We start from the raw sequence: 27,919 nt of genomic DNA on the forward strand, positions 1-27,919 counted from the left end.
ACCAAACCTAAGTAAGTTGCCTTCCTCCAGAAGCAGACATTCATTTGCTGTATGTATAATGTGCACTCAGAAATGGACTTCATCCATGGAAACTCAAGAGGAAACTTTCATTAGCGAAGTGTTACAGCTCCAAGTGTCCCATTAGGTGCTTAGGCTTTAGACATAGGTGATTCAGCTCACATGACAAGTTCTGTAAGCCAGGAGGCTGCCAGCCTGTGCTTCAAAACTGTATTGTCAAGTTGGCTTTGTAATACCAGTTACACTGTTCAGAGATACATATTTCCAGAATTGGTTAACCATTCTTTTTGTGCATACAAGATAACATTAACAAGGAAGGAATTTAACTTGACAAGAATGAAGATTACAGCACCTTTTATTTAGTACAGTTTCCTCAATCCAATGAGTTGCCTGACAAGTTGAACTAGTTATGGAAGACAATGAGTTTGTGATAAGTCCCTGTGAAACCTCAGACCAACAGAGGTTCTGATATCTAATAACATCTTACTTTTTTCAAAGTTCAGAAGTGGAATGCACAAGAGCAATCTAGTACATGTTAAAAAATGTTTTTCAACCTCAAATTACAATAGTAAGTACTGAACAGTATTCACTACTCCTTCACCTCAAAAAGAAACAGTATTTGTTAATTTAGTGCTGCAGTGTGCTTCATTGAACAGCCACATAGCATATTCCTTTCACCATGTAACTGTTTTAAGCATGCAGTTAACAAGCAAGATACAGTCACTACTTTAAGTCTCTCTACTCCTTCAAAACAGAAGACAGCCATAATTCATTAAGAGACTCCACAATCAGAAGAAACAGTTACTTTCCACAACAGTGACAGAAGTACTTTTTGGCAACTGCACATAATTCAAACTGCATCAGAAAGCTCAGTTCAGTCAGCTGACAAGAGGACCTGCTCAGTACTGATTTTTCTTCCATTTCTAGGCTGGTTTTTGTTGACCAATTGCATAACTGACAGCAAAACTCAACATCCATCTGCATGTGCTAGGTTGCTGTGCATCAGAAACAGTACATATAAAGTTAACAGTGAGTAACGGACATGGCAACTGCTTAACTTCATTTGCTTTTTGACACCATACAACTCACTAGCCAGCTAATCATTGAGAGGTAGCATGTATGCCTCACCTATTCCAAGTAATGATTGTGTGTGATGTGACCCATCCTTACTCAAAGTTTTCATCTTCAGCAAGACAAGAGACAGATGCAGATGTTCCCACTTTTCCAACATGATCACAAGTGTTCCAATATAAACAAAACTGATGAAATCAACACTTTGATTTTCACTACTCCAGTACCAGGGAGGGGAAGGATGATGGATATAGAGTGAGTGTAATCAACTCTAGCCACAATACATGGAAGAAACCCAGGACAGCATTTCAAGGAGATGGTGGTAATATTATTCATTTTGAAGAAAGGCTTACAGTCATTTTCTCACCCCATACCACTAATTTAAGGATGAGAAGACAGACCAGTGGGGAATGCATCTAGCCAGTATTTAAATATCAATTTTTGCATTGCCTAAATAAGTCTGAATTGAGTCCATAGGGTTGATTCATGAATGCTGTATTGACTAAACAGAACATGGAAGAAAGTTTGTTTTGAGTTGACTCTCAAGTGCCAGTTGCTATTTCTTACATGGAGTGTGTGGAAGAAGCCAGCAGATTTCAGTGTAAGAAATATCAGTGACAACTAACAGAAGATGGAGACTCAAACCCTTTACCAGATGTCATCTAGCTTTTCTGCAGTTTGCAACATCAAGGAGGGCAGCAACAGTGGAAAAAAATGTTTGAACCTGAACATCTGTGCTTGTTAAGGCCAGTAGAGGTTCAAGAGAAACATATTCAGAAAAACATTAGAGTAAACTAGGAAGTTAATATGAAAGTACTTTGTATAACCAAGCAGAAGGATTGTAAGTTCTGAAACTGTTTCTAGTTTTGAAAGACACAGGGAAGAGGGAGCCCATATCAGTTTAAGTAGGCATAGGGGTTTTGTTGAATACCAGAAATGGTTTCAAAGTTCTGTTTTCACATTTTGAAGGTGTGATATGCAAAGCAAAAGATAAGGGAGTCAATACAGACTTCCTTTCATGAATCCAGCCCTATATCCTTAGTGGTATCTTATCCATGCCACCTGTAGATAGGTATTTACAGTTCCCAAGCATCACAGTAAGCAACATCTTTCTTTAAAGCTTTTCTTGTTCTTGCCACTTTTCTTGCCATTCTTGTCTTTGTTTTCTGACATTTTCTTTGCTCTGATTTCTCTCATTAAATCAAAGAATACCTAGGAGGGAAAAATAAAGAAAGATTAAACAAGATCTGCCACCATAAAGCAGATAAAAACTACTGTATTCAGCAGCAAATAGAGATGTAGCACCGCACTGTGCCTAATACAGCAGAATTGAGTCTAGACGTAGATCCCAGCAGCAAACTCGGCATCAGAATTATGTAGCATGTCAAGCAGTGGCAAGAAGCAGGACAATCTTACCTGGCTATCAAATCATTCAACAGCCCCGTTTTAAGAGCTTTTTATTGAATATCAGTCTTGCACAGAAGTAGGATTCAGAGTTCATGAGATCATTTGTCTGTGCCTAGCAAACATTTCCAGGCAAACCACTCTTGTTAACTATGCAAGGCATTTAGTCCAGTCCTTTCCATGTAGTTACAAGCACACTCTCTGCTGGGTAGTATTCTGCCTGTTTTATAATTAAAAAGCTTCGGCATTCAAGTGACAGTGTCAGACACAGAAAATTCTCAGACTATGTTGTAAGAAAGATTCAGAGAAAGTCATTACTCTGTTTTCTCCAAAATTCTAGTTGATTTCACCCCTGTACACCTGATGTCTAGGTAGATGCCACTTAAGATGCAACAGCTGTTTTACTGTAGAGAGTTATTGGGGAAAAATGATTTTTAGGATTACAGAACAAGAGCTTAGTGTCACTCTGGAGAGTTAGGCTTTTTTTTTTTAAATTGGGAACTACACAGGTCTGATACTTGGAAACAAGACCATACTACTGATAAGAAATAGAACAGTTTATCATTCAAAACCCTCTTAAAGTTTTTTTTTATTTTGCTACAGTGCCAATGCACAATCATCACAATGGCTGATAACTTGTCTTAACATACACAGAACAGTGCTTACATAGAGGATAACCAGTATTTCACACAAGCTAGCTAGAGAAGACCTATGAGAGCAAGTTCAGATCACCATGCTAGTACACTCCAGACACAGCTACACTCCTGTTAATCCTAACTGATCAGAAAGCTAGTCTAAGTATAAAACAGGCTAGGTGTTTGCTAGTCACATGAGACAGCTCATAGGCAAAAGCAAGTCTAGGTATTCATGTTTTATTACATCAACCAGTTTATACATCTGACAGTCTGACTTTCTAGTAATATTCCACAAGTCAGAATGGTTTTTCACCAAATCTAAATTATGCTATGTCCTTTATAACCAAAAGGTCTCAATTCAAGAGTTTCATATACACTGTTTTAACCAAGAAAGAGAGAAACAGAGTTCCTACTAGGTAACTTACGCAGCAACAGCATTTCCATCAGTAAACTAATATAGTCTTGAAGAACAGAAGGCTGTCTACAAGAACTTGGAGTACAACTAGCTGCAAGTGTTCTTCGTCCAAAGAGAAAACTGCTTACAGTTTGTAATCTTTAAACAAATGCAAATTACCATGCCACACCTTTGGAGTCCTTAGGGGACCCAACAGTAATTTCAGACCATCTTCTGTGGATTGGTGAAGTAAAAAGGCACCTTCAAGAAACCCCCACTACACACAGAATGAAGGGGAGGCTTGAAACTGATTTTTCCCCACTGGGCAAACACTCCATAGACATAACTCATCTCCCTTCCAGAATAACCCACCACCACTGTTTATGCAAGAAGCCAGCAGCAGAAACATGCTGAGAATTACTGTCCTAGACCAGCATGGACAAGTCAAAACAGGACAGGGACACAGCAAGAAGAGTTCTTCTCACAATTCAGAGTAGTCTTGGCAGAAAACAAGAATGAAATCTTTAACATAGCCACATCATATGTAGCTTTGTAGGGAAGGGGGAAAAATTTATAAGTGTCTATACCTTGCTATTTATTGCTGTTTTAATAATAGGACAAACTATAAACAAAAGTAACATATTTCAGGGAATCCTTAAACCCATTTACCCAGTGTACTATGGGAAAGCTATTGATTCAGGTACAAACAGTTAAAACAACCAATAGCATTAACTTGTACTAGGTCTCTGGCTCCTCTACACTAGGTATTTGCTTAAGTGCATAAATTCCAGTAAGTTATTTTATTTTTGATAATCTAGGCTTTCAGAAGCCCAACTGTGGATTTGCTTTTGTCCCAGTAAGAGTCAAGAATTAGTTACTCAGCTACTAAACAAGTAGTAACAATCTAATTGAGCTGATGTAATTTGTCTTACCTTATCTACATTTGCTCTAGTTTTGGCAGAGGTTTCTACATACTGCACGCCCCACTCCTCTGCCTTACTTCTAGCCTCTTCTACAGGCACTTGTCTGCGCTCTTCCAAGTCAGATTTGTTTCCCACTACCAGTAAAGGAATTTTATCCTCTTCAGCCTTCACACGCAGGATCTGTTCCCTAATGCATCAGGTATTCAAAAAAAAAATATCTGTGTTAGTAGTTGCAACAAAAACCCCACCCTTATCAGGAGTGGATCAAGCAGTCTGCACATTACTAGTGTTTACAACAGTACTTAACAGTACATTTCCCAACAGCCTAACACACACTTTAAGATTATTCCAAGTTTAACATACTAATGCTATGGACTTTACACTAATAAAAGCCTCACACTTCCAGGAAGGCAGTTTTACCATTTAGTTAGTAAGTTTACTACCCAAGCTCTAATAAAGAAGAGCTGTATGGCAGAAGAGCAACTTGCAACAGGAGTTCACATCTGAATGAGGAAAAGAGTACAAGTGCCACATCTGCCAAGTTTCACCTTAGCATTCAGTCACCATCTTCAATTTCCAGTCTACATCCCACTTCAATATAGGTGTCCTGGTTTCAGCTGAGATAGAGTTAATTTTCTTTATAGTGGCTGGTATGGGACTAGGTTTTGGATTTGTGCTGAAAACAGCGTTGATAACACAGAGATGTTTTAGTTGTTGCTGCACTAGTCAAGGACTTTTCAGCTTCCCGTGCTCTGCCAGGTGCAGAAGAAGCTGGGAGGGGACACAGCCAGGATAGTTGATCCAAACTGACCAAAGGGCTATTCCATACCACATGACGTCATGCTCAGTATATAAAGCTGGGGAAGAAGAAGGAAGGGGGGGACATTCGGAGTGATGGTGTTTGTCTTCCCAAGTGACCATTATGCGTGACGGAGCCCTGCTTTCCTGGAGATGGCTGAACACCTGCCTGCCCATGGGAAGTGGTGAATAAATTCCTTGCTTTGCTTGCATGCGTGGCTTTTGCTTTACTTATTAAATTGTCTTTATCTCAACCCTCGAGTTTTCTTACTTTTGCTCTTCCAGTTCTCCCCCATCCCACCGGGGGGCAGTGAGCGAGCAGCTGCATGGTACTTAGTTCCCGGCTGGGGCTAAACCACGACAATAGGTCTGGGCAACATCAATGCTTTGGCAAGGCAGTAGGTTGGGAACAGCATAAGTAGCTGGCAGAGATCATTCTTAATGGCTACCTAAACTTTACACAAAGGAGAGAGTTACTAAATAGTGCTGAACTAAAATGCTAGCCACCTTCCTCCTTCAAAGACTCAGAAAATATTGGAACCATCAGCATTAATCTAGCTATCCTTTGTCATTCTAAAAGGACATATCAGCATCCAGGAAAGGAGACAGAGTGATGCTGCAGGTCAGTCTCAAAGTCTGTGCTATTATTGGAGTAAAACATGGGTTGAAACTAGACTGACACATGCTGCTGTCCATCTAGGTCTCTGGAAGACCTGTACCAGTCTACAGTTATTTTTAGATTGCTTTATTTTGTTACGAGCCAAACTAGGCACAAGCATGGTGCTACAACCCCTCATCCCACTGAGTTACCACACTACTTCATATGCTTGCACTTTCCATCCACAAAATAACTGAATCTATGTAGAGTACATGAGAATATAAAATAGTGTTAACACTGAAGCAGACATTCTGCTGTTGTATTCAACTGTGCCTTCACACATTTTCAGATTATAGAGGCACTTAAAGCAAAACACTGAGTGCATAGCATCAGCAGGAAAGTTAGGGTTTAAAGACAAGCCCATAGTTCATTCAGTATTCAACTTTTTCATAGTTTTAAGAATTCTGGAAGTTACAGGATCAATAATACCAATCTGTAGTTTAGCCTGCGATGCTGGTGACTCATACTACCCATTTCCCCACACCTTCCTGAGAGGCAGCTTTCCAAGGAACTAATTCTTACATGTCAGCCTAACTAAATACTCAATTTGACTAATTTCACTATTTGTTTACTTCTGACCCATTGAAAAGTAGGAGATTCTCCATCTCAAAGTTTTTAGGTCCTTCTTGCTTGTCTTGAGGGCTAGCATTGCTTTTTCATTGTTTTGTTGTGCTAGAATCTTGAACCAACACACAGTTAACCCAGTTACAGAAGTCTGACCAAAAAAACCCAAACTGCCAAGATAAACACTCCTACTCCTTTTCATCCAAAGCCTTAAGCCTTGGGTTTGACCTTATATTTCATTTAAGCACACAAGACAAAGCCCAGGCTGAGTACTTCCAAGTGTCTCATTTTCTTCCTGTTTTTTGAATGGTATCTGACTTTTTCCTCCATCTTATACTAGGAACAGTCTGAGTACTCAGTTTTACAGTCCTACAACAGTTCAACTGTTTAGCTCCTTTAAGTGCTCCAGTTAGAGCAAACTGAGCAGAACAGCTCTGCTTGTGTGCCCTGCGACTGTCAGCCATCTGAAGCCTAGCAAAGCCACAGAAGTATTATGTGACAAAGGAACAATATTTTTATACCTCTTAAAAGAGTATGCAGTCTCCTACTACGGTTGGAACAGTATAATACATTAAGAACCTGGACCAAAGTCCTAGAGTGCAAGGGGAGTTTGCCATAGCTTTAGGAAAACCCCTAGAAATAGGTGTCTACCTTAGCACCAGCACTTGAATTACCAAGTAGTATCTGTTAACCTTGTACCACTGAAGCAAAGTGAACATAAGCCAGACTGGTAAAGAGCTTTTGTTCTGGCAAACATAAGGAACTCCTAACACCTTCCCTATGTTTTGGCAAGTTTTACTTCAAGTTGTACAGTTGTCCTAGGGAATTTCTGGATTACCTTCTACACTGAGGCAACAGCTATTATCAAATAAGAGTTAGAACACTTGCCCTGAAGAACCTGGCTACATGAGTTCTGACACCAGAACAATGGATTACAATGGAAAAAACAATGGACCCTTGTTTTTCTTTTACATTACACAAGCAGTTTCTGTGCTCAGTCTGGTGCTGATTTTTACATTAGAACTGCTAATCCCAAGAACAAAAATGGAAGCATTTACTACTACTGTGCATCTTTCTAGGAATACATCTGCCTACAATAGCACTGCTTGGCTGCCAACCCTTGCTTGGCATCAATCCATACCTGAGAGTGAAGGCTAATCTTTCCTTTCCTTAGAGCACCTGCTTCTAGCAGTAAGCAATACAGCATCTGAAACCTAGCCAAATGGCAGACTTAATTCCAGAAGTACTGCTCTAAGATAATTAAACTTCACATCCACAAACACTGAAAACTGGCTTGAATACACATGTTTTAGGAGTCCAAGAATGTTACTTGCCTGAAGTTGCTGCTGGCATAATGTACTCATAAGTTGAGGGCATGAAGACAACTGGAGCCAGAGGCTGGATACCGCGGTTTAAGTTACCAGTTACTGAGACCAAAATGGTTGGATTGCCACTTTTATTGACCAAACAGTAATGGACAAAAAAGCTACAGCTCTTTATCCTAAGAAGAGTTGTCAGAGCAACATAGGAACCAGATATTTTCCCCTGCCTGGGAGAGAAACTACTTACCGAAACTCTGCTGTTGCTGTAAAGGATTCATGCTCTGTTATTGAGAAGACTAGAAGAAACCCTTCCCCACTGCGGAAATAGTTATCTCTGATAGCTGCATAATCCTCCTGTCCTGCTGTGTCCAGAATGTCTATCTGAACCTCTTCACCATCCAGAACTACTTTCTTTCTGTAGCTGTCAGCCTTGGTAGGTTCATAATCTTCTACAAACTGAAGAAGATAAGACAGGGATTAGTGTTTAGAATTACTGTCAAATGGTCTCAGTATTTGTACATATCCATTCTCTTTCACTTTAGTGACATTTAAATTCCCAAAAACCTTCTCATAATTCAGTCAGCTACTAAGTTCCACCACTTTTTTTAGTTTTACTATAAAAAGCAAATTATTTAAGCACTTAATACATCAAAGAGCCAGTCTGCCTAGCCAAGAGAAACAGTCTTGCTACATGAAACACTGTTCAGCAATTTCAGCACAATTTAAGGGACAAAGATACAGTATAAAGTACCAGCAAGCTGGTGGCATTATCTAGATCTCCCACTTCAAGAAAACACATTTGAGCATACTTCAGGTACAGCTGAAGCTTCAACAGATGTAGATGACAGCATCCAGCTGTTGAACATGAAAATCTGCTCCATAATTACACAGGCATAAACTTTGGTCCATTCAATATTGATCAGACCCACAAAGCCACGGCCATTTCAACTTGTAGTTCTGTGCTGACAGCACACATCCAACATAGGCTCCTAACCTTTCCACCTCCTTTTTCTCAAGTCTCAAAGTACAACAAAAGGCTGTGCCATGAGCCTGATTAAGCTGACTGGCCTTCACTAATGCCTATGCCATATGTTCAGCTACTCACATCACTATAGTATGTGTGGACAGCCTATAGATAAATACAAGCTTTTGAACTACAGGATCATGTATTCCTTCAGATACTAGTCTGGATTGTCTGATCTAGCTTCCTGTATACCAGTATGGAAGAGTTCATGCTATGAACATGCCTACTTCATCATTCAGCTCAGAATGACCTAGAATGCCTACTTCTGACTTCAACCTTAACTGGCCTAAAAGAAACGGCAACAAAGTTAAACTTCAATGCCAACTGGTAACAGCCTCTGTACAGTCAGACAAGCACACTCACATTCTGCATGTCTTTTGAAGACTTTTTGAAGACTAATAAGCTTTAATTTTGTCACCCTTAGCCAAAGATGTTCCCAGAGGGCACCCTTCCCAGATTCCTACATTCTTCTCCTGCCAGTCAGGTCATCAGGTCTTTTGCTACTTATATTTAGTTCCCCTGTCCCACTAAAAAAGTTTAGTGGGCTGTATCCATTGGTGCTTTAGAGAAGCTGAACCAAAAGCTACTTACCTCATCATACATAAATTGAAGAGTGAGTGCAGATTTGCCCACACCTCCACTGCCAACCATAATTACTTTATGGAGGGCCAAGGAACTCTGGTTCTTGCTCTTGCTGGCAGCCATTGTCCTGCTTGCCACAGATCAAATGCCAGGCAACCAATCAGATCTGCAGACAGAAGAAACAGTCACCATCCATGACATTGGTGACATCATGGTAGCATGCAGGTAAAGCATCTCGCTATTGCTGAAAGACCAGATTAAAACTCTGCCCAGCAAGCCTGAAGAATGGGCCATTTCAACGCAGTGGCAAGCAAACCATGTCACTGATGTTTAGAGTACGAGTAGGAACGAGGTATTAGAACAAATACCTTCTATTTGTGGCAACAGTACCATTAATAAAAGTGCCAAAGGAAGGTTTCTCAAAGCAGCTACTAGCTGAACAAGCTGTTCTTATTTGTAAGCCCATCCTACATGACTCCCATCTAGAGCAGTTTCCAAAGCAAAACCCCACTTTCTCAAACAACATGAAATTAAGTGTTTTTTTATTGTTCTTGTTAAAAGGCTTTACACCTTTCTAAAATATTTCTGTTGATGCAGCTTAGTTTCAACCTGGAAGCAGAGCTATACCTTAGATCTGCTTATAGGCAGAAAAATGACTTTTGATCTCCTCTCTATGTAGGCTAAGGAAAAAAAGCAGAGATACACAGTAAATTCTGGCAGGAGCAAGTTGCAAAAGCTTCCAGCAGAAACTTATGACATGGCATTAGCATTTATTTTATACTCTTCTTGCCTTTTGATGCTGCTAGTCTAATTTGCTTTTGGAAAAAAAAACCAAAATCCTGCTTTACTGCAAGAAAAGTTCCAGTTCCTGTTCTTCTCCTGATGTTGCAAAGCCATAAAAGAGTAAGCTTCAATAAACAAGTACTAGTTAACAAGCCTTTGTTTGTGTGTCATGCAAACTGAGTAATTAATTGCTGGAGACCTCTTGAAAATAATACTGCTTTAAGAGTAGCTGGACACAGTAGTTGTGACAAACACAAGCATCAGCTGCCACGCTCTGATTAGCACAGATCAGCAGCTCTAAGAACAGCACTTTGGGGACAAAAGCAGAAGTGAGGGATACAAAGAGAGATGTGTCACCAGTCAGGATTCCTACACTGAAAAAAAAAAGATGTGTACTGAAGACACATGATGGCTGAAGGGAGATGCTAGGATAGTGACATTTGTGTCCTCACAGCAGGACAACTAAGGGCCCCAGCTGTTCATATCCTGGCAGAGTGCTGTAAGGAGAACAGCAGACCATTCAGGAAACACCACTATGGAAAGTGGCTATACCAGCCTTGATTTATAGCAGCGCCCATTATTCCAGAAGCACAGAAGCAACAGGCCTACCAGGAGTCTCAAATTTGCCTGGACGCGATTACTCCAGAAAGATACTGGAACTGCCACACCACACCATCAAGTTCTACTGGATGGAAATAAAAGGCCTACTGTAGAAGTTAGAGCACTGTATTGTAAAAACCTTCAGGATAACTAGCTGCCTTAAAGAAAATTAACTAGGGACTAAGGGATTGTCAGCCTACAAACACACCATAGGATTATTTAGCCTGGAAAGGACCTTTGGATGTTGTCCAGTCCAAACCTCTCCCTTAAAGCAGTTTGCTCCAAGCAATCCAGTTTGTGCCCTGCATTTTGAGGTTGACAACTCCATGACCAGTCTGGACAACCTGCCCTGGGGGGGTACACTGATTGTGAAGATTTTTTTTTCCCCTCTTGTCACAACCTGATGTTCTGAAAAGCAACTAATCAAACTAAGTTCTCATTGACTACTGCATACAAGAACAAACACGCCAACAATCAAGAACTGCCCTCAGGACAGTGTTTTCAAACATCTGAGCAGCAGTACTTTCCCACACAGAGTATTTTACTCACACCTGTTTGCTACACACATTTGGTAGAGTAATGCAAATTAATAATCTTTAAGCATTAATTCTGAGATAAACACTGTTAAGTGAAGGCAGATGTTTTTCTCTGGTAATCTTCTATATTATGTTATACATCAGCTCCCTCATCCAGGACACTCTTTAGTACAGAAGTAGGACATAACTCCTACTTTTCAGACATTCTCCCTGTACAGCACAAACACACTTGCATTGGGGACAGTGAATTCAGCCATTACCTCAGAGATTGCAAACCAGAAGAGGAGTGCAAGCTTGATTTTTAGTTCTTAGTCACCAGAGAGGCTAGAGGGGAAGAGAACAGAGCTCCCTGCCAGGGGAGCATGGAAAAACTGGGAGAAAATATAACAGGTAGCACCTGAACTGCAGAAGTTAGTGCCGAAAGGCTTTGCTTATGGTCCACATGTTCTACAGATTATAAACTAGAATTCAGCTTGCTTGAAAATAGACACCCAAGGCATAAGAGCTACAGATTGACTACACAATGAGATAGTTTGTGGACTTTAAGTGTTCCAATAATAACACTGCTTGCTCTTAAGTTGTAGAGAAATTTATTTTGTCCTAGTTCAAAAGTAGTCTGGCTTTGACAGTAGTAGATAAGCTGCTTTCTGGAGAAGCCAAGTGACCCTTAGCAACTTTTCAGTGTAACTGTAATTGGTTTTAACCTTTGAGTACTCCTTCAACAAGCATCCTAAGGTTGTTGTAACTGCTGTGTTATCTAACACAAAGGTTTCAAGTTAAACATTTTTCTGGCAACACAGACTTAGTGCTGCTGCCTGTTAAGCTGCCCTAAGTCCACTGTGCTATGCAACTGCAATAAAAAGATTATTTACGAACAGCCAAGAGAGAAGATAGCAACTTTCTCCCTCCCATCAATACAGATACCACATCTTTAACTGGTCATATTAAAGGAATAGCTGCCTTTTAGGTATAATACTGACCACCTTGATTCAGTACAAGCTCATCATAGAGGTAAGTGGAGAATATTTAAATCCTTCCTTCTCCATCCTGCTTCAACACCGGCCAGTAGAAACTGCAAGGTTAGCCTTCATACAGAGTATTACCTGACTTGTAACCAAAGTATAATATTAAACAAAACCCATCCAATAGCATACAAATTTACAGTTTTATTGCCTCTAAGGCTAGCCCAGCTCTTAATGGCCAAGGTACTTGACTTTCCCTGCAGAGCCATTACAAGTGCCACTTGAGTCTTTTAGAGTATCAACACTACATGAACCCTCCAAGTGCAAGAGCCTGCTCACAACATAACATTCTATGGCCTCAGTGAAATCCCAGAAGCTTCACATGAGGCGTCTCTTTGGTGGCAGCAGCAGGAGCATGGCCCCCTCCAGCTCCAGAATAGCCAGGCAGTACAGAACAAGGCAAGGCTGAAGCAGTGTGGCACAGGACTGACACAGGCAGTGTCAGTGCAGAAGTACCAATGTTTAAAAAACAGGCTAACAGCACATCACTGGTTCAGAAAGGGGCACAGTGAGATTTTAATAGGAACACTCTAACAAAACAACAAGAGAAGTCATTGGAGCTAACTGTTAGTTTACTCAAATTTCTACCTCTGTAGCCAAAGAAACAGTTTGCACACTATGGTTCAAAGCTCAGATCTAACAGTTCCTTGAGGTTAAAAAAAAAAAAATCAATTAACACAAGTGGAAGCTCTCTCCTCAGTCATCTCTGAGTAAGCAAGGATGTATTTTCATCCCATTCTGTAGATTAAGCATCCTTGAGGCAGTCAAGACACTGACATTAACTCATCTGTTTCTTACAGAAAGCAAGTCTTGGGAAATCCAACCACCCCTCATAAAAAAAAGCAATAGTGTCTAGAAGAACCTGCGATGACTGCAGTTGCTTTTAAAACATTATTCAATTCCTTCAGATAAGGGAACGTAAACTTAAGGCCAAGAGTCTTAATACATCTGCTGAAGAGCCCACTCTGAATAACTGTCCAGACAAGTCAGCTAATTCTGTGATAAGTATTCCGCCCTCTCCCATATTGTTCTTTACTTGCTGGGAAGTAAAATGTACCCAAACAACAAGATCTACCCTCCTCTGACAGGAAGAGAAGCGATCCAGTCAATGGCAGTCAGTCAATCCATTTAATTTCAATCTGTCATTCTACCCTCAGGTTTAATGACACCATGTTGAACTTGTGCCATAAGTGTCATAAGCTGTAAAAAACCCTTCTGAAAGATTTGGGGGGGGGGGGGGGGGGAAGGGGTGTTCTGGTTACAGTTCATTCTGCTTCAAAATAAAGTGCTAGAAAAAACCCAGGTCAGAGCATCAACTTTTTCAGGCAGTCTTTCCTTTTAGAAATTAGAAGTAATTACCTGCTTCATCTGCTTTAAAAGATACGGATTAAGCCATTGACTTGATAAATCTGGAAATTTTTTAACAACAGGTTATACAAAGCCATATGCACAATAGGAGCTTTGTGGTGCTAGTGAAAGATCATAGAATCATTCAGGTTGGAAAAGACCATCAAGTCCAACTGTTAATGCTCTTCAGACCAAGAAATGAAGGTTACACCAACAGACAGGTTGGCCACATGAAGCACAGCAAGATCTACAAATCAAACGTAGTGGTTACTAAAAAGCTGTTTTGATTTAGACTTCTGAAGATCTGTACTTGGCCACAGGACTAATCAAACCATGCCACCCTCAATACAATAAACGTAACCCTGAGCTCACCAACTATTTCAGCCTTCTCTCATCTTACCTGTTCAGATTATAACTTCTCCAGGTTAATTAAGGCCTCCTGCTGTAGAGAAACCTGCACAACATTGTGACATTCTTGGCTGGTCCCTTGAAACTGAGCACTTCAAGGCATTTGTTTATAAACAGCTTCATAAACTCCAAACTTAAGCATCAGTTTGCTAGTTTCTCCACCCTCTCCTCAGCCTAAACAGTTAAACTGTTCAGAACATTGTTAACAAACAGGATTAGTTTACCTAATGCCAAGATTCAGAGACTATTACTGAATAACTACATGTATTTCAAACCAGATTGCACTTTTACATCCCTTTTTACTTCACCTGCATTAAGACGCCACAGTTGTACAGTCACCTAAAGAAAGGAAAGAGCACTTATCACTTCACAAGAAAGGAACCCATTTTGTTGCAGCCCACACAAATATATAGGAAAAAACCATGAGAAACTTCACTAAGTCTACCTGTTTTCCAGTAAATATTCTGTTACTATAATAAAAAAATTCTAGACCCTCGAAAGGCTTTAATTGGAATTGCTTCTTGTTCTTTGAATTCAGTTAGAGATTTAAAACTGAAATAAAGCTCTAAGCTTAAAATTGCTGAGATCAGCCCTTGTTCTCTCACTGTGCAGCTGATATCTTTGGACATTTCTTTTCATTGCTATCCTGTCACTGAAAGCAGCCATTCTTTGAATTTTAAAATGGGATTCTAGAAACCCTTAGCCCAATAGCTTGACAGAGGAGCTTTGTTAAACCCTTCAGATACCTACTTTTAAAGGAAAATCTGGGTATTCAACCTATTAAAGACTTAAATATGATGTCATCAAAAGCAAGCACAGAAAGGACAAGGTTTTGCAACAGTATTTTAGTGATCCTCATTTATCAGAATATGAATTAGAGGTTTTGAGGTGTTTGGTTCTGTGATATGCCCACAAGAATGCAGTCACAGAAATTCCCTGGATCACAAAACTAATTAACAATCTCACTGAGCTATGAACTGTAAGAGCTCCTCAGCTGTTCTGAGGTTATCCAGAAAATATTTAGGTACTGAAATTCCATTAGCTTTCAATGGACTGTAAATGCTCCAACTGGTAATTCAACTATAAAAACCAGTTCATTTGAGATTAAGTGGCATATTTAATGCTACTGAAAGTTTTAGGATATGCAGACTAAAAATAAAAATGCTACTCTATCTTATTTTGCTGTGCTAATAGCTTACCTCTTGGCATGTCTCCAGTTACTGGTTTTCAAGCTCAACAGAGATTATGTGTTTGGCAGAAACTCCTGCTTGAGATATCCTTGTATCCTTCCCCATGTACTGCTGGGTGCTTCTACCTTCTCAGCTATGGCTAAAGATTTTTCTGGGCCATGCTTAATCAGATCAGGGAATTTATTCAGCTTGAGATGTCTTGCAGAGCAGGTTGGGGCAGCAGTTTCACAGCCCCCATTTATATCACCCCATGCTGCTATTACCGTCCTCTCTCCCTCGGTCCCCTCTCCCTTGCCCCTTGGCTGTTCAAGCCCATCTCTTCCTGTAGCAGAGCCATTCAGTGAGACTGATTGGGTCTGCCAGTCAAATCAGCAAGGCCACATGCCTCAGGGCCAGTGCTGATATGAGGGAAGAAAAACAGTTTGTACAACTGAGGCCAAAGAAGGTAGAACCAAAATGTCAAAAGGTTACTTATATTGCTGCAGAAACAGGGAAGTTCCTTGATCCTGTTCACACTATGCTCCTTAGACATGCGTGCTGGTGCAGCCAACACCCAGCTGCAGTGTCCGGGCTGAGCACTAGAATGAAACCCAAGCCTGAGATTTGCTTTTGGTATCAAGGCATTTTTCTCTCTCTGTGCAAGATCTATTAGTAGACTTGCAGTTGCAAAGATGAGGGCACTGGACAGAAAACTAGAAATGCATTTGGAAAACTTAATACTGTATAACATCAGGAAGAAAAGTAAGAATTTAGGGCAAGGAACTACCTTACTCTGTACGCATGAAGAGTATACTCTTTACAGACTGGATCCTTGTTGGAAGAAGTGGCAACAGCCATATCCTTAAAGGTTACAGTAAAAACTGCAGAATGAATACATTATTTACTTAATACACTGGAATTTACAAGCTTACATTACACTAGTTTCAGTCAATTAGAATTAGTTACCAATCCCACCTAAAAAGCAGAATTATTTAAAGACATTGGCTGTCACAGCTACTCTCTAGCAGCAGCTATACATACACTGCTAGTTAACTGACATGAGAGGTAAGCCCAAGACTAGTAAATTCGCAATGTTGCAGCAGTTTAAGGTTAAACCAGAACCTAAAGCCAGACCATTATTATTCCCCATCTCCTACAAGGCTGGGGAAAGGATAAGCACAGTTGAGGAACAGTTTTAATTCAGGACTTGTATTTCATCAAATTCATTTGACTGGAGTGTTAGCTTCCAGAAGAAGAAAGACTGCAGCCTGTGTGATGAACTTGTAATGCAGGAGAGTCCTTAAGACTTGCTCATCTGGAACATACCATATGCAGTATAAAAGCAGTATTTTTACTCTACTTCTGATCTTCCCTGCGTGCATGAGGAAGCAAGCATTCCACACTGGGACCCAGAAGTCACACTAAAGTATTCTAACACTATCAATAGCATGAGACTATGGATAGCCACTGGATGCCAGCCAGTTGAGATTAAGAATTCTTACTAGTGATCCTAAGTCTTCATACCATATCTTACTTTTCACTCTTCCACATGTTTGCATACAAAGTCACCTCAGCTCTCCTCTTAGATTAAAATTGTTTAATAAGATCAAGTCATCTTTAAAAGAGTGGACTTAGTATACAGAGACTTTCAGTATTTTTCTGACATATGCAGTTATATAGAATAAGATCACAAAGAACAGGAGACTCCCAGATGCATTACTACTTCAACCAATCATTACCCTAGCAACCTACAAAGTAGCACACTGTTCTTTGCAACAGGTGATAGACAGACTTGGACAACCCCACCTTTTAAGGCTATCTTCAGATCTGGGTCACCAGAATAGTGATCTATTTTAACTATAAAATACCTGTATATACTCAGCACATTGTCCCCCTATCATCCTTGCTAAGCACAGCCCAACTTTGCTTATGAGTTTCAGAGAGATGCATCATTATGGCTGAGAAAGCAAATCTGACAGCAGCAGGCATTTACTTGCTAGATAAAATTCTTAAATATATGCCCTCTCACATCATTCAGTAGAGGACCATTCTAGATTATTCATTACAAATAAACAGACAATATCTTACATGTTAGCAGTAATTTCAAGGTCATAACCTTGTTTAGAATAATCTTGATGTCCAAGGAAAACTGGAACTAAATCCTATGCAAGTCTGCAGCAAGGTTGCATATTTGAACACAACCTTCAAAGATTTAGTGACCGGAAGGACTCAGTCTGGTCAGTTTGAGCATCAGAAGAGTAGCAGTTTAAAGCAACCCTTTACCCTTTAAACTAAAGTCAGATCTTATGCTGAACTGGAATACAGGCAAATGCATACATATCCCTGTTCCTAAGGGACTTAAAAAAAACTCCAGATATTTAAGAATTCCCTTAGAGTGGAAGAAAAATAGCTAACTTGTTTCTGATCAGTAGATAAGTGAAGAAGAGAAAGGACTGCCCTTAAACAGTACTTTTAAGGCACTGCAGCACCCAAGAAAAAATAAAAGTCACTTGTATCTATGTTTGACTAAATAAGGTTGCAAAGGTCATGGTAGAAAGTTACTCTTGATACAGTTGTTACCTGGCTGTTAAGAGATTATCATTGCACATAGGCATCCCAACACAGTACTGTTCTGCAGTCACATGCAGTCCATAAAGCCTTGCAAGTCATCTTAATTAGAGCTTGAATACAGACACTAGAACACAAGCTTTATTTCTGCTGCTTCATTTTGGTCTTGGGGTATCTTTACACAGATCTGTAAAAAATGCCCATCTCATTACAATTATTCCATTTGTCACAGGCACAGAGTGTTTAGGTAGGCATCTCTATTTCCCAGCCCCAATAAAGTAGTGCCTATTTTCCCCCCCTCAGTCATTTATAAATACAAAGACCATTCAACCAAAGGGCGGATCATGGAAGACAGCATTAAGGAAACTATTAGAATAAGAGGACAGAGTTACACAAAAGCCTTTCCAATTTACTACCAAGCTAAAACCATGCTATGATACCAAGCTGATTCCTGCTTAAAGAAAACACACAGCTCATCTCAAAATTGAGCCCAGTAAGTGGAAATGTAGCTACTTGGTTGTGCAGTAATGCATTTGTACAACTGCAATCCACTAGTCACCTATGTAAGTGGTTCTAAGTGGACAGATGATACTAATCCAAGTATGTTTGTGCTAATTACATGTATACTGAACACATACAAAGCATTGGAAATACCTGCAAGAACAGAAGCTAATGGTTGTCTCCACTGTTGTTCCACTTTAACTACTGAACTATACTATTCACAAGGTGAACTCCCCTAGGATATGAATCATGAAAATAGTCTACAGAGTGCTGTACCCCTACAGTCATTAGGTGAGTCATCTCTACCCAAACTTCCTCATGGAGGAAGGAGATAAACTGGCAGTTTCTCCTACAGGATTCCTTATAGATCCTAATGGGTATTAGAAAAAATGGAGACAATGTAATGGTGGGAAAACTGCCAATACTCCAGCATGCATCGACTTTCTAGGGAGGGTACCATAAAAATCTGTGTCAACAAGTCAACTGTGACATTGCTCAGCTTGTATTCATGCTGCTACAGTGTCAGAAAATGCAACTCATGACTCTACCAAGGCACAGAGAGACCTAACATAATACTGTGCCTCTGTGCCTTCAGATTATCATCACTATTTGGAAGCTTGAATTTGTCCTGGATGCAGCGTCAGCTCCAGTGACACTGACGAACACATGAGGAAGAGATGACAGCAACAAGGCAGAGAGATCTAGAATTACCCCTCCTGATAAATACCCAAGCAGTTTGGTCCCCACAATATTGCCAATGAGAACAGTCAACCTTTCAGAGCAGTAAGGAACTTGCACAACAGGTATCTTTGAGGATTAAGAGGCTACCACACTTCAGAACCTTTGTAAAACAACTTAAAGCACTGTTTATAGAATACTCTGCCTTTTAGAGCTGCATCACTCCATTCACTTTTGCACCCTGAACTAATGAAAGTGAAAGTGTCCCTTTAAGTCCACAGCAGCTGTGCAGCAAGTGGGGCCATGTTTAGTAGGTTTCTTATCTGTTCTTTAAAGGCTTTTGACACTGTTTTCTACAGATGGTGTGTACCTTTGGTATCAACAGCATGGTAGAAATGCAGTTTTAATGTTATACCTGTCCTTTTAGATTCTAATAGTAGCCTTGCATCCTGCTTGCTTCATTGGGTGCAACCCACCAGCTCTGCCATGTTATTGTAGCATCCTGTCACACAAGTATCTGTCTCATGTCAACAGTGATGAACTAGATAAGCACAAAACATGCTGCTTCCCTTCCCTAACTAGCAGCATCACTTCTCTTCACCAGAGGAGATGGCAGGTGCATCAGGCTGACAGGCATTACACACCCCCAAAGTGGGGCATGCAGCACCATCTTAAGGTTAAGTTTCTCCTGAGAAGTGAGAGGGAGACCCTCAGGGAAGGTTCCAGTCCATCACAGTCCTCCTAAACTCTTGCACAAAGGGTTTAGTATTTAGATAGAAGTAGTTACAGGTCAATACAATACCGTTATTAATACTTTAAATCGCCCACTCTTTCACAGATGGCACACAGAAGCATCATAGTTATACAGAGTTGTATGGGGGGGGGGGGAAATAAGAAATCACCATCCCATTTTCCACATTACTCAGTGCTGAGCAACTAGCAGATTGTACATACCACCAAGCAGAATATACTCTTTATTTCAACAAGATAGCGTTACCTGAACTGGAAGTCATAAGACACTAGTGCCATTACAGCTAAAAAAAACCACTTCTGTAGTGAGATATCCAGCCAGACCTCTCCAAGTACTTTCAAGAAGCCTCTGGGCTTATTAATGTCCAGAAGACATATTGCAGACAGACTATAGAAGAAAAGAATCTACCACACTGCTCTTATCCTAGCAAGAACTCGCTAGGAAACCTGACAGAAATCTTCTACAAGCACAAAGACTGAGTTAATACCATTAATCAGCATTATCATGCTAAGAGTTTGTCACTGTGGTGGTAACTGTCTAGTTGCCTAATTACTTAGGGTGAATTATGCCACCATTTCTCACACTAGTCAATTAGGCTTATATCAGAAAAATGACACTCAGTTGTACAACAGCCTCACTCCCATTGACTTATTTCAACTGTGCTTTCTTTGAAAGCTCATCCATGCAGGACCATGCTTATCTTCAATACACAGCATACACCAAGTCCACCAAACCACTGCTAAGAGATAATTACATGCTTCAGATGGTTAATCTAATACAAATTTTTAGTCAAATCTCTGGGAGTATAATAAATACAACAGACAAGTCAAATCTCAGCATACGCAATGGCACACTAGAGTTCAAAACCCCAGATTCAAATCCTACATCAGCACAAGGTTACAATGTGGTTTCAGTTCTTACTTCAGTGGATAACCTGCAGCCATTTCAGCCATAAGCATGCTACAGAGTTGCAGGATTTAATTCTTCAGTCTCATGAAATGTTACCCAGCCAAGTTTCCTGTCCTCATCCCCCCACCAGTCCTTGACCTGTCAGAGCTAGCCCATTGGTCTTGCAAATATGGCACAAGACACTGCAGACAGACAGGCCATGAGCTGCTGCCACCGCTCCCCCAGAAGATGGATCTTGCTAGATCATGCCATCTTCAGTTTCCCCAGTGAACTGGATGCCTGGAATAAATTAGAAGCCCAAACTATTTAGTTTGGCTTAGGTACTAGCAGCAGAAGCAACTGTCTCTGCCCATACAATTACACTCCTTGCTCCAAAACTGAAGTTAGTGTCTTGTGTTCACATCTCCACTTGGGGAAGTGTAAGCCACTGTTGTGCTCACATTTGATGGAGGTAGGTGAGTAGTAAACCCCTGCTCTGAACTTACTCTTAACCATGGAGTCTCACCTCCCCAGGGGCACTGGGGAATCATCTCCCTGTAGCCTCTGAAAGTACTTCCACTATTTTAAGCACTTAACTGAAGGGTTCACTGATGTATAATATGAGTCACTAAGCTCCCTCAGTCAGGCACACCACCCAAGTGCCAAGCACTGAACCTTTCCCCATCTTTCAATCAATGCATTTGCATAACACAAAGCAACAATAGTGACATTCAGCACTTCAGATAGTTACTAGTTATCCATAATTCAGCTGCTGTTAAGTTGCCTTTAAACAGATTTCTTCAGTTTCTCCAGTCAGGAAGAGTGAATACCACAACAAGGTATTCAGCACATACAAGAAGCTACCTTTCTACTGGACTAAGAATAGATGTTTTAAATAACAAATAGGCATGTAGTTTTCCAGTCTATTGTATTCACATACTTTATCTCAAAGTCAAAAGCAGTATTGCTGTCTTTAAATAAAAACTGGATTATTACACCAGTACAGGGGTCACATGCAATTTCTGTATCCCTACTCTAAGTTAATAAAACTAAAAAGCTGTGGAGAGTTTCCCTCATGGGAGAAGTGTTATCCTTGCTCTCCCTCATAGAGAATGCTCTGCCTACCACTATTAAAAGCATTTACAGCCAAATACATGCTCTCCAACCACACAACCTCCAGAGTGCTGTAGAAGGCAGAGTGGCACAATATAACATGCTTGTTGATAACTGGTTTTGGGTGGCAGACTTAACTCAGAACCACTTGACTTCAACACAGAGAAATTAGGATGCATTTAGTTCAGGATACTTCCCTTATGACTTTGCAAGTGACAGGTCACATGAAAGTACAGAACCAATGCAGAATACAAACTATACGTTTATCCTTGTGTGCTCTTTTGAGACATTTCCTCTCTCCACAGAGCACATTACCAGAATTAAAAAAAACACTATTCTGATACACAGCCAGCTCAACTCATAGCTCTCATGCTTTTCCTGGGAAATCAGCACAATAGGGTGCTTCTGTATACTAATGCATGCAGCACAGGGAACAAACAGGAGATGTTGGGGGTCTGTGTGTAGCTGCAGGGACCATAACCTCACTGGGATCACAGAGATGAGCTGGGATAGCTCTCACAGTTAGAGTGCTGTAGTGGATGGCTACAGGCTCTTTAGGACAGACAGGCCAGGAAGGCAAGGCAGGAGAGTTGCCCTTCCCATTAAAAAGCAGGAATGCATTAAGTTCTACCTAGAGATGAATGATGAGCCAGTTTATGGGTCAAGATTAGCACAGTCAGCAGGATAGCTGGACAAGACAGTCTCCAGAAGTGTCTTCCAGCCTCAGCAACTCCACGATTCGAGTCTGTGCCCCAGCAACAGAGTTGCTACAAATCTTATTTGTGGGGAGTCTTTGGAAGTGGAAGGCCTATTTGACAACTTGCACAAGTAGTACAGCAGAGCTAAAAAACTTACAGCAAGTCCTTCATGGCCAACACTTAATTAGAAACCTTAGCTAATATTTGTTTACAAGAGTATAATAGTAGGCATGCTTATCAGATGATAGCTACTATTAGAAGGCAGTTGTGAATACTTAAAGAAAGGGAGTTGGACAAGATCACTGCTTGATCCCTGTTTTACAAACTAAATGAAGATAAAAATGTACAGTATCACCACCAGTCAGCCTACTTATGTCTAATAATTTTCTGAATTTGTTTCCTTCCATTATAGCTTCAGAACAGATTCAGCCCATAAGGCAAACTAAAATCTAAGTAGGCTTTAAGACAAACTTAAAAGGAAATTCTCAATGAGCTTGCAGAATTGTTTAAAAAATTAAATTGCTTCCCAAAACTTGTTTTGAAAGTGAGAAAGTAGAATGAGAAATAGCACCAGTTTCAAGCACACATTCCTGTCTTTTGAAAGACCATTTCCTTAAATTACTTGGTTAGTCTATTTTATGATACAGTAGATAAAAGCAGAAGGCTGCCATAAAAGTCAGTCAGTGAGACTTCTTGGTGACTACACTAATGAGAATTCCTTACCTACCCAAAATGGGATCTCATGGTAAGCCAAGAACACTAAATAGCAGAAGAGTACCATCATGGGGAGGAGTTTTACTGCAGCAGCAGTTTAGCGGAAAGGCTGTATCAGAGATCACTACATACTTTAGAACTACTTCATTCTAATCAGTGAGCAGCTTCCCCAATTAGCAAAACCACCTCTTTTCCGGAAAGCTGAGGCAACTGACATGCAGCTTGATCTAAAAACACTTCACTCATTAAATGCCTGCTTTAGAGTGGTGCCCAAGACAGTGCCCTGCTGAGCACCTTACAAACCAACTCCTCTAAAAAAAAAAAACCAACACACTTTAGTTAGTGTTCTGCAACATGGAGTCCAGAGTTCAGGTAGCTCCTACAATTAAACTTTTAAAGTGCTTTGTCATGTTTTGAGTATAATCCTGTAATGCAGTACTCTATAATAATCTTTTTTTAAAACCTGTGATTTAAGCCACTAGCTCGCAAAAAACCTGTAATCAACATTAAATCTAAATTGGAAATATCCTTCAACATGGCAATCTACATGAACAAAGCCATGCCCAAAGTTGGGGCTAAGTCTAGGTCTCCAGTACTCTTCTGAAGAATGACCTTTTTCACTACGGGTAAAGATACATAGAGAGCTAGAAACCAGAGAAATCACAGCACCTGCTTAACTCAGCATGTTCTTAGCTTTCCAGTTCTATACTTTGACTTCAGATTAGTTCTACCACATTCCAAATTTAAGAACAACATAATAAAAACTCCAGTTTCATTGCACTTTTAGTGGCCTGAAGTATTTCATGCTAATCATACTGACAGCAATACTAATTCACAAAGTAAAAGTTGACAGGATTAAGGCTTTCACAAATGTTTATAATCCCAGCACCGATTTTTCAATCTTGACTTGTGATCCTGCAAAGATTCCTAGTCAGGACTGCATTTCCATTAAGTCTCATATTCCTGTAATCAACCATTATTTGCTCCTTTCTCAACCACTTCCACAAGCATTAGGAAGGCTATGGGCTCAAGATCCCATATAAACCAGTTGAAAGTGACTGCTCTAAGCAAGCACTTTGTCACCATAAAGATTCAAGTAGCTACATACACAGCAACCTAAATAACATTCTCGTATTACATGACTTCATGACTCTCATTTTGACAGGTCTTGAAAAACACATTTGCACATCTCAAGCACAAGAGACAAAACAGATCCTCTAATATTACTATTAAAGCAGTATTTGGAAGAACATGAAGAGACAAAGCATGAGTTATATAGACTTATCTTGCTTAAACGACAAGACGACTTGATATTTCTGGGGCAAGCATGGATAAAAGTTGCTTAGTCCTGTTTAGTGGGCTAAAAGGAGCTATCAACAAAATGATTGCTGGTCGGCAGCTATTAACAAGTACTTTTTAAATATCTGCTCCATAGCCTCTTATCAAGAGCCAGGTATCATAGAACAAAAGTGACAAAATTGACTATTACCCCTAGGAGAGTGAAACAGCCAAGATTGTTTGCTGACCTTGCTGCTCTCTGCAATAGCAGGTAACAAGCAATGGAACCTTATCACCACTGCTTGACAGTGGTGCAGAATAGTTACCTGAGACATGGGGGTGGAGGGTGGATGAAGAGAGAAAGCCTAGAGAACTGAAGGTTTTTATCAGCAGGATAGTATCTCCAAGTCAAGACAGAAAGCGTTTGAGAATACAGTTGCTATCTAACCTGGTTGATAATTAGGATCAGCACCTTTCATAAGTTAATCATGCAAAAGTTACTTGAAGTCAGGCACACAGGGTGTAAAAGGCAGCAAGCACACAAGACCCAAGTTTATCTGCTTCTGTGGCCTCCCCAGCCACTGCCTTCCACTCAAACTCCCAGAGACCACTACTCCCATCCTGAGTTGTTTGCTCCAGGCACAAGACACCTACTGACCTTAGGCACTGTCTGTTTGTCTCGATACCACTATGCACTTGCATTCCCATGAGTGCTTACTGCCTGCACAGCTGTCATGAGAAACAGGCTCCTTCAGTACCTCTGCTAAGAGAGGCCATTAATTCAGATTAATTCATTGTGTAATAGAAAGCAGTTCACTTAATCAGTAGAACATGGAGTTTGAATCTAGTTAATAAGAAATATCAAGGTAAAGTGCAAGTACCCACTGCATGGAAAGTGAACAGAGTTTACAAAGCAACAAGACAATAACAAACTACAAACCAGATTCCCAAATCATCATGTTCGGGCTTGTTCTGCTACATCACTTGGCCACTTCTGCTCTGTTCACAGGGCAGTTCTGTTGCTTGTGAAGCCTGGACCCCAACACTTCTTAGAGAAGCAAGCCATTTTATCCAGCATTTGGTCAAATAACAGTTGGTGCTTAATGAGTTAAGTTGCGACTGAAAAAACTTAAAGCCCAAAAGAGGCATTAGATTGCAGAATCTATATATCATTCAAGATTTCAGTGTACACATCCGAGTTGTCTAGGTAGTGTCTCACCATTACTGCCTTGATTTGATCACGCAGTCTCAACTACTCTTCTATCTAGATATCCAGTACCACTGCACTGACAATTAGAGACAAGTTTGAGAGTTTTAAAGGGTGACGGAGAAAGGGTATTGTCTGGTCAAATTAAGCTTTCAGTTAAGAGTTTTTGTAAAACATTCCAGCTAAATCTTTAAACTAGACATTCCTCTGCAGCATATACATAACACCAGTGAAAACAGGTCAGCTTCACTTTTCTCCAGGCATGCAAAACAGAATCAAGTTGGTCTACTCCAAAAGAGGTGTACAACAAACAACTTACTACTAAAAATCTAATGCAGGAAACTTATTTATGGGAGTAGTCTGAAAGCTTTTCTATTCCTTAAATAAAATATTTAATACAGGAAGTAAATGCAAAAACTTTTACCATGGTAAGTTGATATCATCTAACCATAAGCAAAAATCTAAGTTGAGTGTACAGGGGACAGACGTGATTAAAGCAGTAGATAAAACTATTTTAACAAGTCTGCTACAAGTGAATAAGCTGTAAAGATGCTATTGCCAAGTAAGATTGAGCTGTTGCTATTAAATTCTCTACGATAAAGTTATTTTCAGCCTTCAAGCAAATCACTTGCAAGAACCACAAGTCTGGTTTGCAGTTGTTAGTTCCTTCTCTCAGCTTTGATAACTTCAGCCTGGGGTGGGGGGGGGGAGTTTAAGGCATCTAAAAAAGGCAGCTTTTCCTGAAAATCATGGCTCTGAGGATGCCCTTGAAGAGACAGGCACTTCCCTCCCCCTCACAAGAGAAACAAGGATCTCAGTACTAGAGAAGTAACGTTTGGACAGTTCAACAAGCAAAAACTACCCAGACTGCAGACTTAAACTTTGAAAAGGGCAAGGCCAGTCCTAGTGCAGGTACAAGTCTCCCTGCCCCCTTTCCCCCATAAAAATACCCAGGGGTAATCAAGACTAAGTCTCCTGTTCTAGGATCAGAATTGATTCAACAGGACTCCAGCAGAAAGACAGAGGTAGGCCTCCAGCAGCTGTTCAGGAAGCATGACTGGGCTGCTGTCTCACACTCGTTCTCCCTGCCCTTCTCCTGGTAAGGTCACACTCAGGCACCACCTTTCTCCTCCTCCCAGATCTACACCAGTAAGGCTGGAGGGAGAATAAATAGCAGCTCAGGGAGAACCTGGCCAGATAAAACAAGATCCCTGAGAAACTTCTGGTTCAGCTGAGACTGACAGCATCTCAAACCCTCCGTTTATCTCGCACGGATGAAACATTATCACTTATCCCAGGGCAGCCGAGGGAAGGCAGAGAAGCCTGCACGGAAGGAATTCGCTAGAGAAACTAACACTCAAGGCCAGCTTCCCCTCGCCCTTTCCCTCCCCCACTTGTAGATACAAGTCACAGCAACCACCCAGGTCCGACGACCCCACCGCAGCCCCACGCCACCGGGACGCAGCCAAGGAGCCAAACCCACGAGAGCGGGGCTGCGGCGCAGCGTTCCTCACCTCCTGTTCCGGCTCCCACGCAGGCCCAGGGACACAGGCTACACGCGAGGCATTGCCTCCCCCACCTCCCTCCTCACCCCAAAGCTTTCCGAGGGCCGAGGAGCCGCGTCCCGGGGTAGGAGGAACCGCCGGGCTCTCCTCGCCCCACGCACCGGGAAGAAGGGGCTGCCCCGCACCTCCGGGTGACACCTCCCCTCCCTCTCCACAGAAAGCGGGGGGGGAACGGGAAGGAAAGGACTCAGCCACATCTCCCGGCCGGCGTAGCCCAGGCCCGCTCAGGCCGCGGCCGGGACCCAGCAGCTCCCGCCTCCCCTTACCGAGGGAGCGGGGCCGGGACAGCCGAGCTCCCCTCAACCCCGAAGGGGGGGGCGGGGCCGGAGTCGCGCGGAGGCACACCCCCTCCTCCCTCTCACCTGGGGGCTAAGACCCGGCTCCACGCTGCGGCTCCAGCCCGGCGCCCGGCTCCGCTTTAACCGCCGCCGCCGGCGCCCCCCGCGCTCTCATTGGGGTGCCGCCGCCCGCGCGCCCCCGCCGCGCACTTCCGCCCTCGTCGGCGCCGCTCCCGCCGGGCCCGGCTCCCCGCGAGCGCGCGCCCGCCCCGGCACCGCCTCCTCCGCCCGCCCGGCCGTCACGTGGCGCCCACGAGCCAATCGGCTTGGGAGGCGGAGGAGGGCGGGGCGAGGTGAGGTGAGGGCGTGGCGGTTGGTGCTGAGGCGAGGGGGCGCGGGCGGCCTGGGGCTTCTGCCCCGCC

At 41.6% G+C, this 27,919-nt stretch overlaps 1 protein-coding gene across 2 annotated transcripts; it reads right to left on the reverse strand.

The window, feature by feature from the left end:
• Positions 1–355: 355 nt before the first annotated feature.
• On the reverse strand, positions 356–27,757 carry RALB (RAS like proto-oncogene B). 2 transcript variants are annotated; one of them, XM_072874273.1, is made up of 5 exons: positions 27,582–27,757; positions 9,403–9,559; positions 8,035–8,243; positions 4,455–4,632; positions 356–2,301 (listed from the first exon to the last, which is right to left on the reverse strand). In XM_072874273.1, exons 2-5 carry the CDS (start codon positions 9,514–9,516, stop codon positions 2,182–2,184), a joined length of 621 nt encoding a protein of 206 aa, XP_072730374.1. In that variant the 5' UTR covers positions 9,517–9,559; positions 27,582–27,757; the 3' UTR covers positions 356–2,181. The 2 variants fall into 2 exon arrangements, with proteins under 2 accessions (XP_072730374.1, XP_072730375.1); XM_072874274.1 differs by lacking the exon at positions 27,582–27,757 and adding an exon at positions 27,169–27,424.
• Between the last annotated feature and the right edge of the window lie 162 nt (positions 27,758–27,919).

Source organism: Ciconia boyciana, chromosome 10 (genome assembly GCF_034638445.1).
Source record: "Ciconia boyciana chromosome 10, ASM3463844v1, whole genome shotgun sequence".
Lineage (NCBI taxonomy): Eukaryota > Metazoa > Chordata > Aves > Ciconiiformes > Ciconiidae > Ciconia > Ciconia boyciana.

What these genes read in the sequence shown, in the direction of transcription:
- RALB (XM_072874273.1), bottom strand. Translation starts at nt 9,516, where the DNA reads ATGGCTGCCAGCAAGAGCAAGAACCAGAGTTCCTTGGCCCTCCATAAA. An exon ending in ACAGCAACAGCAGAGTTTCG is followed by an intron (nt 4,633 to 8,034) that starts GTAAGTAGTTTC and finishes CTGATGCATTAG; the next exon opens with GGAACAGATCCTGCGTGTGA. An exon ending in CTAGAGCAAATGTAGATAAG is followed by an intron (nt 2,302 to 4,454) that starts GTAAGACAAATT and finishes TTTCCCTCCTAG; the next exon opens with GTATTCTTTGATTTAATGAG.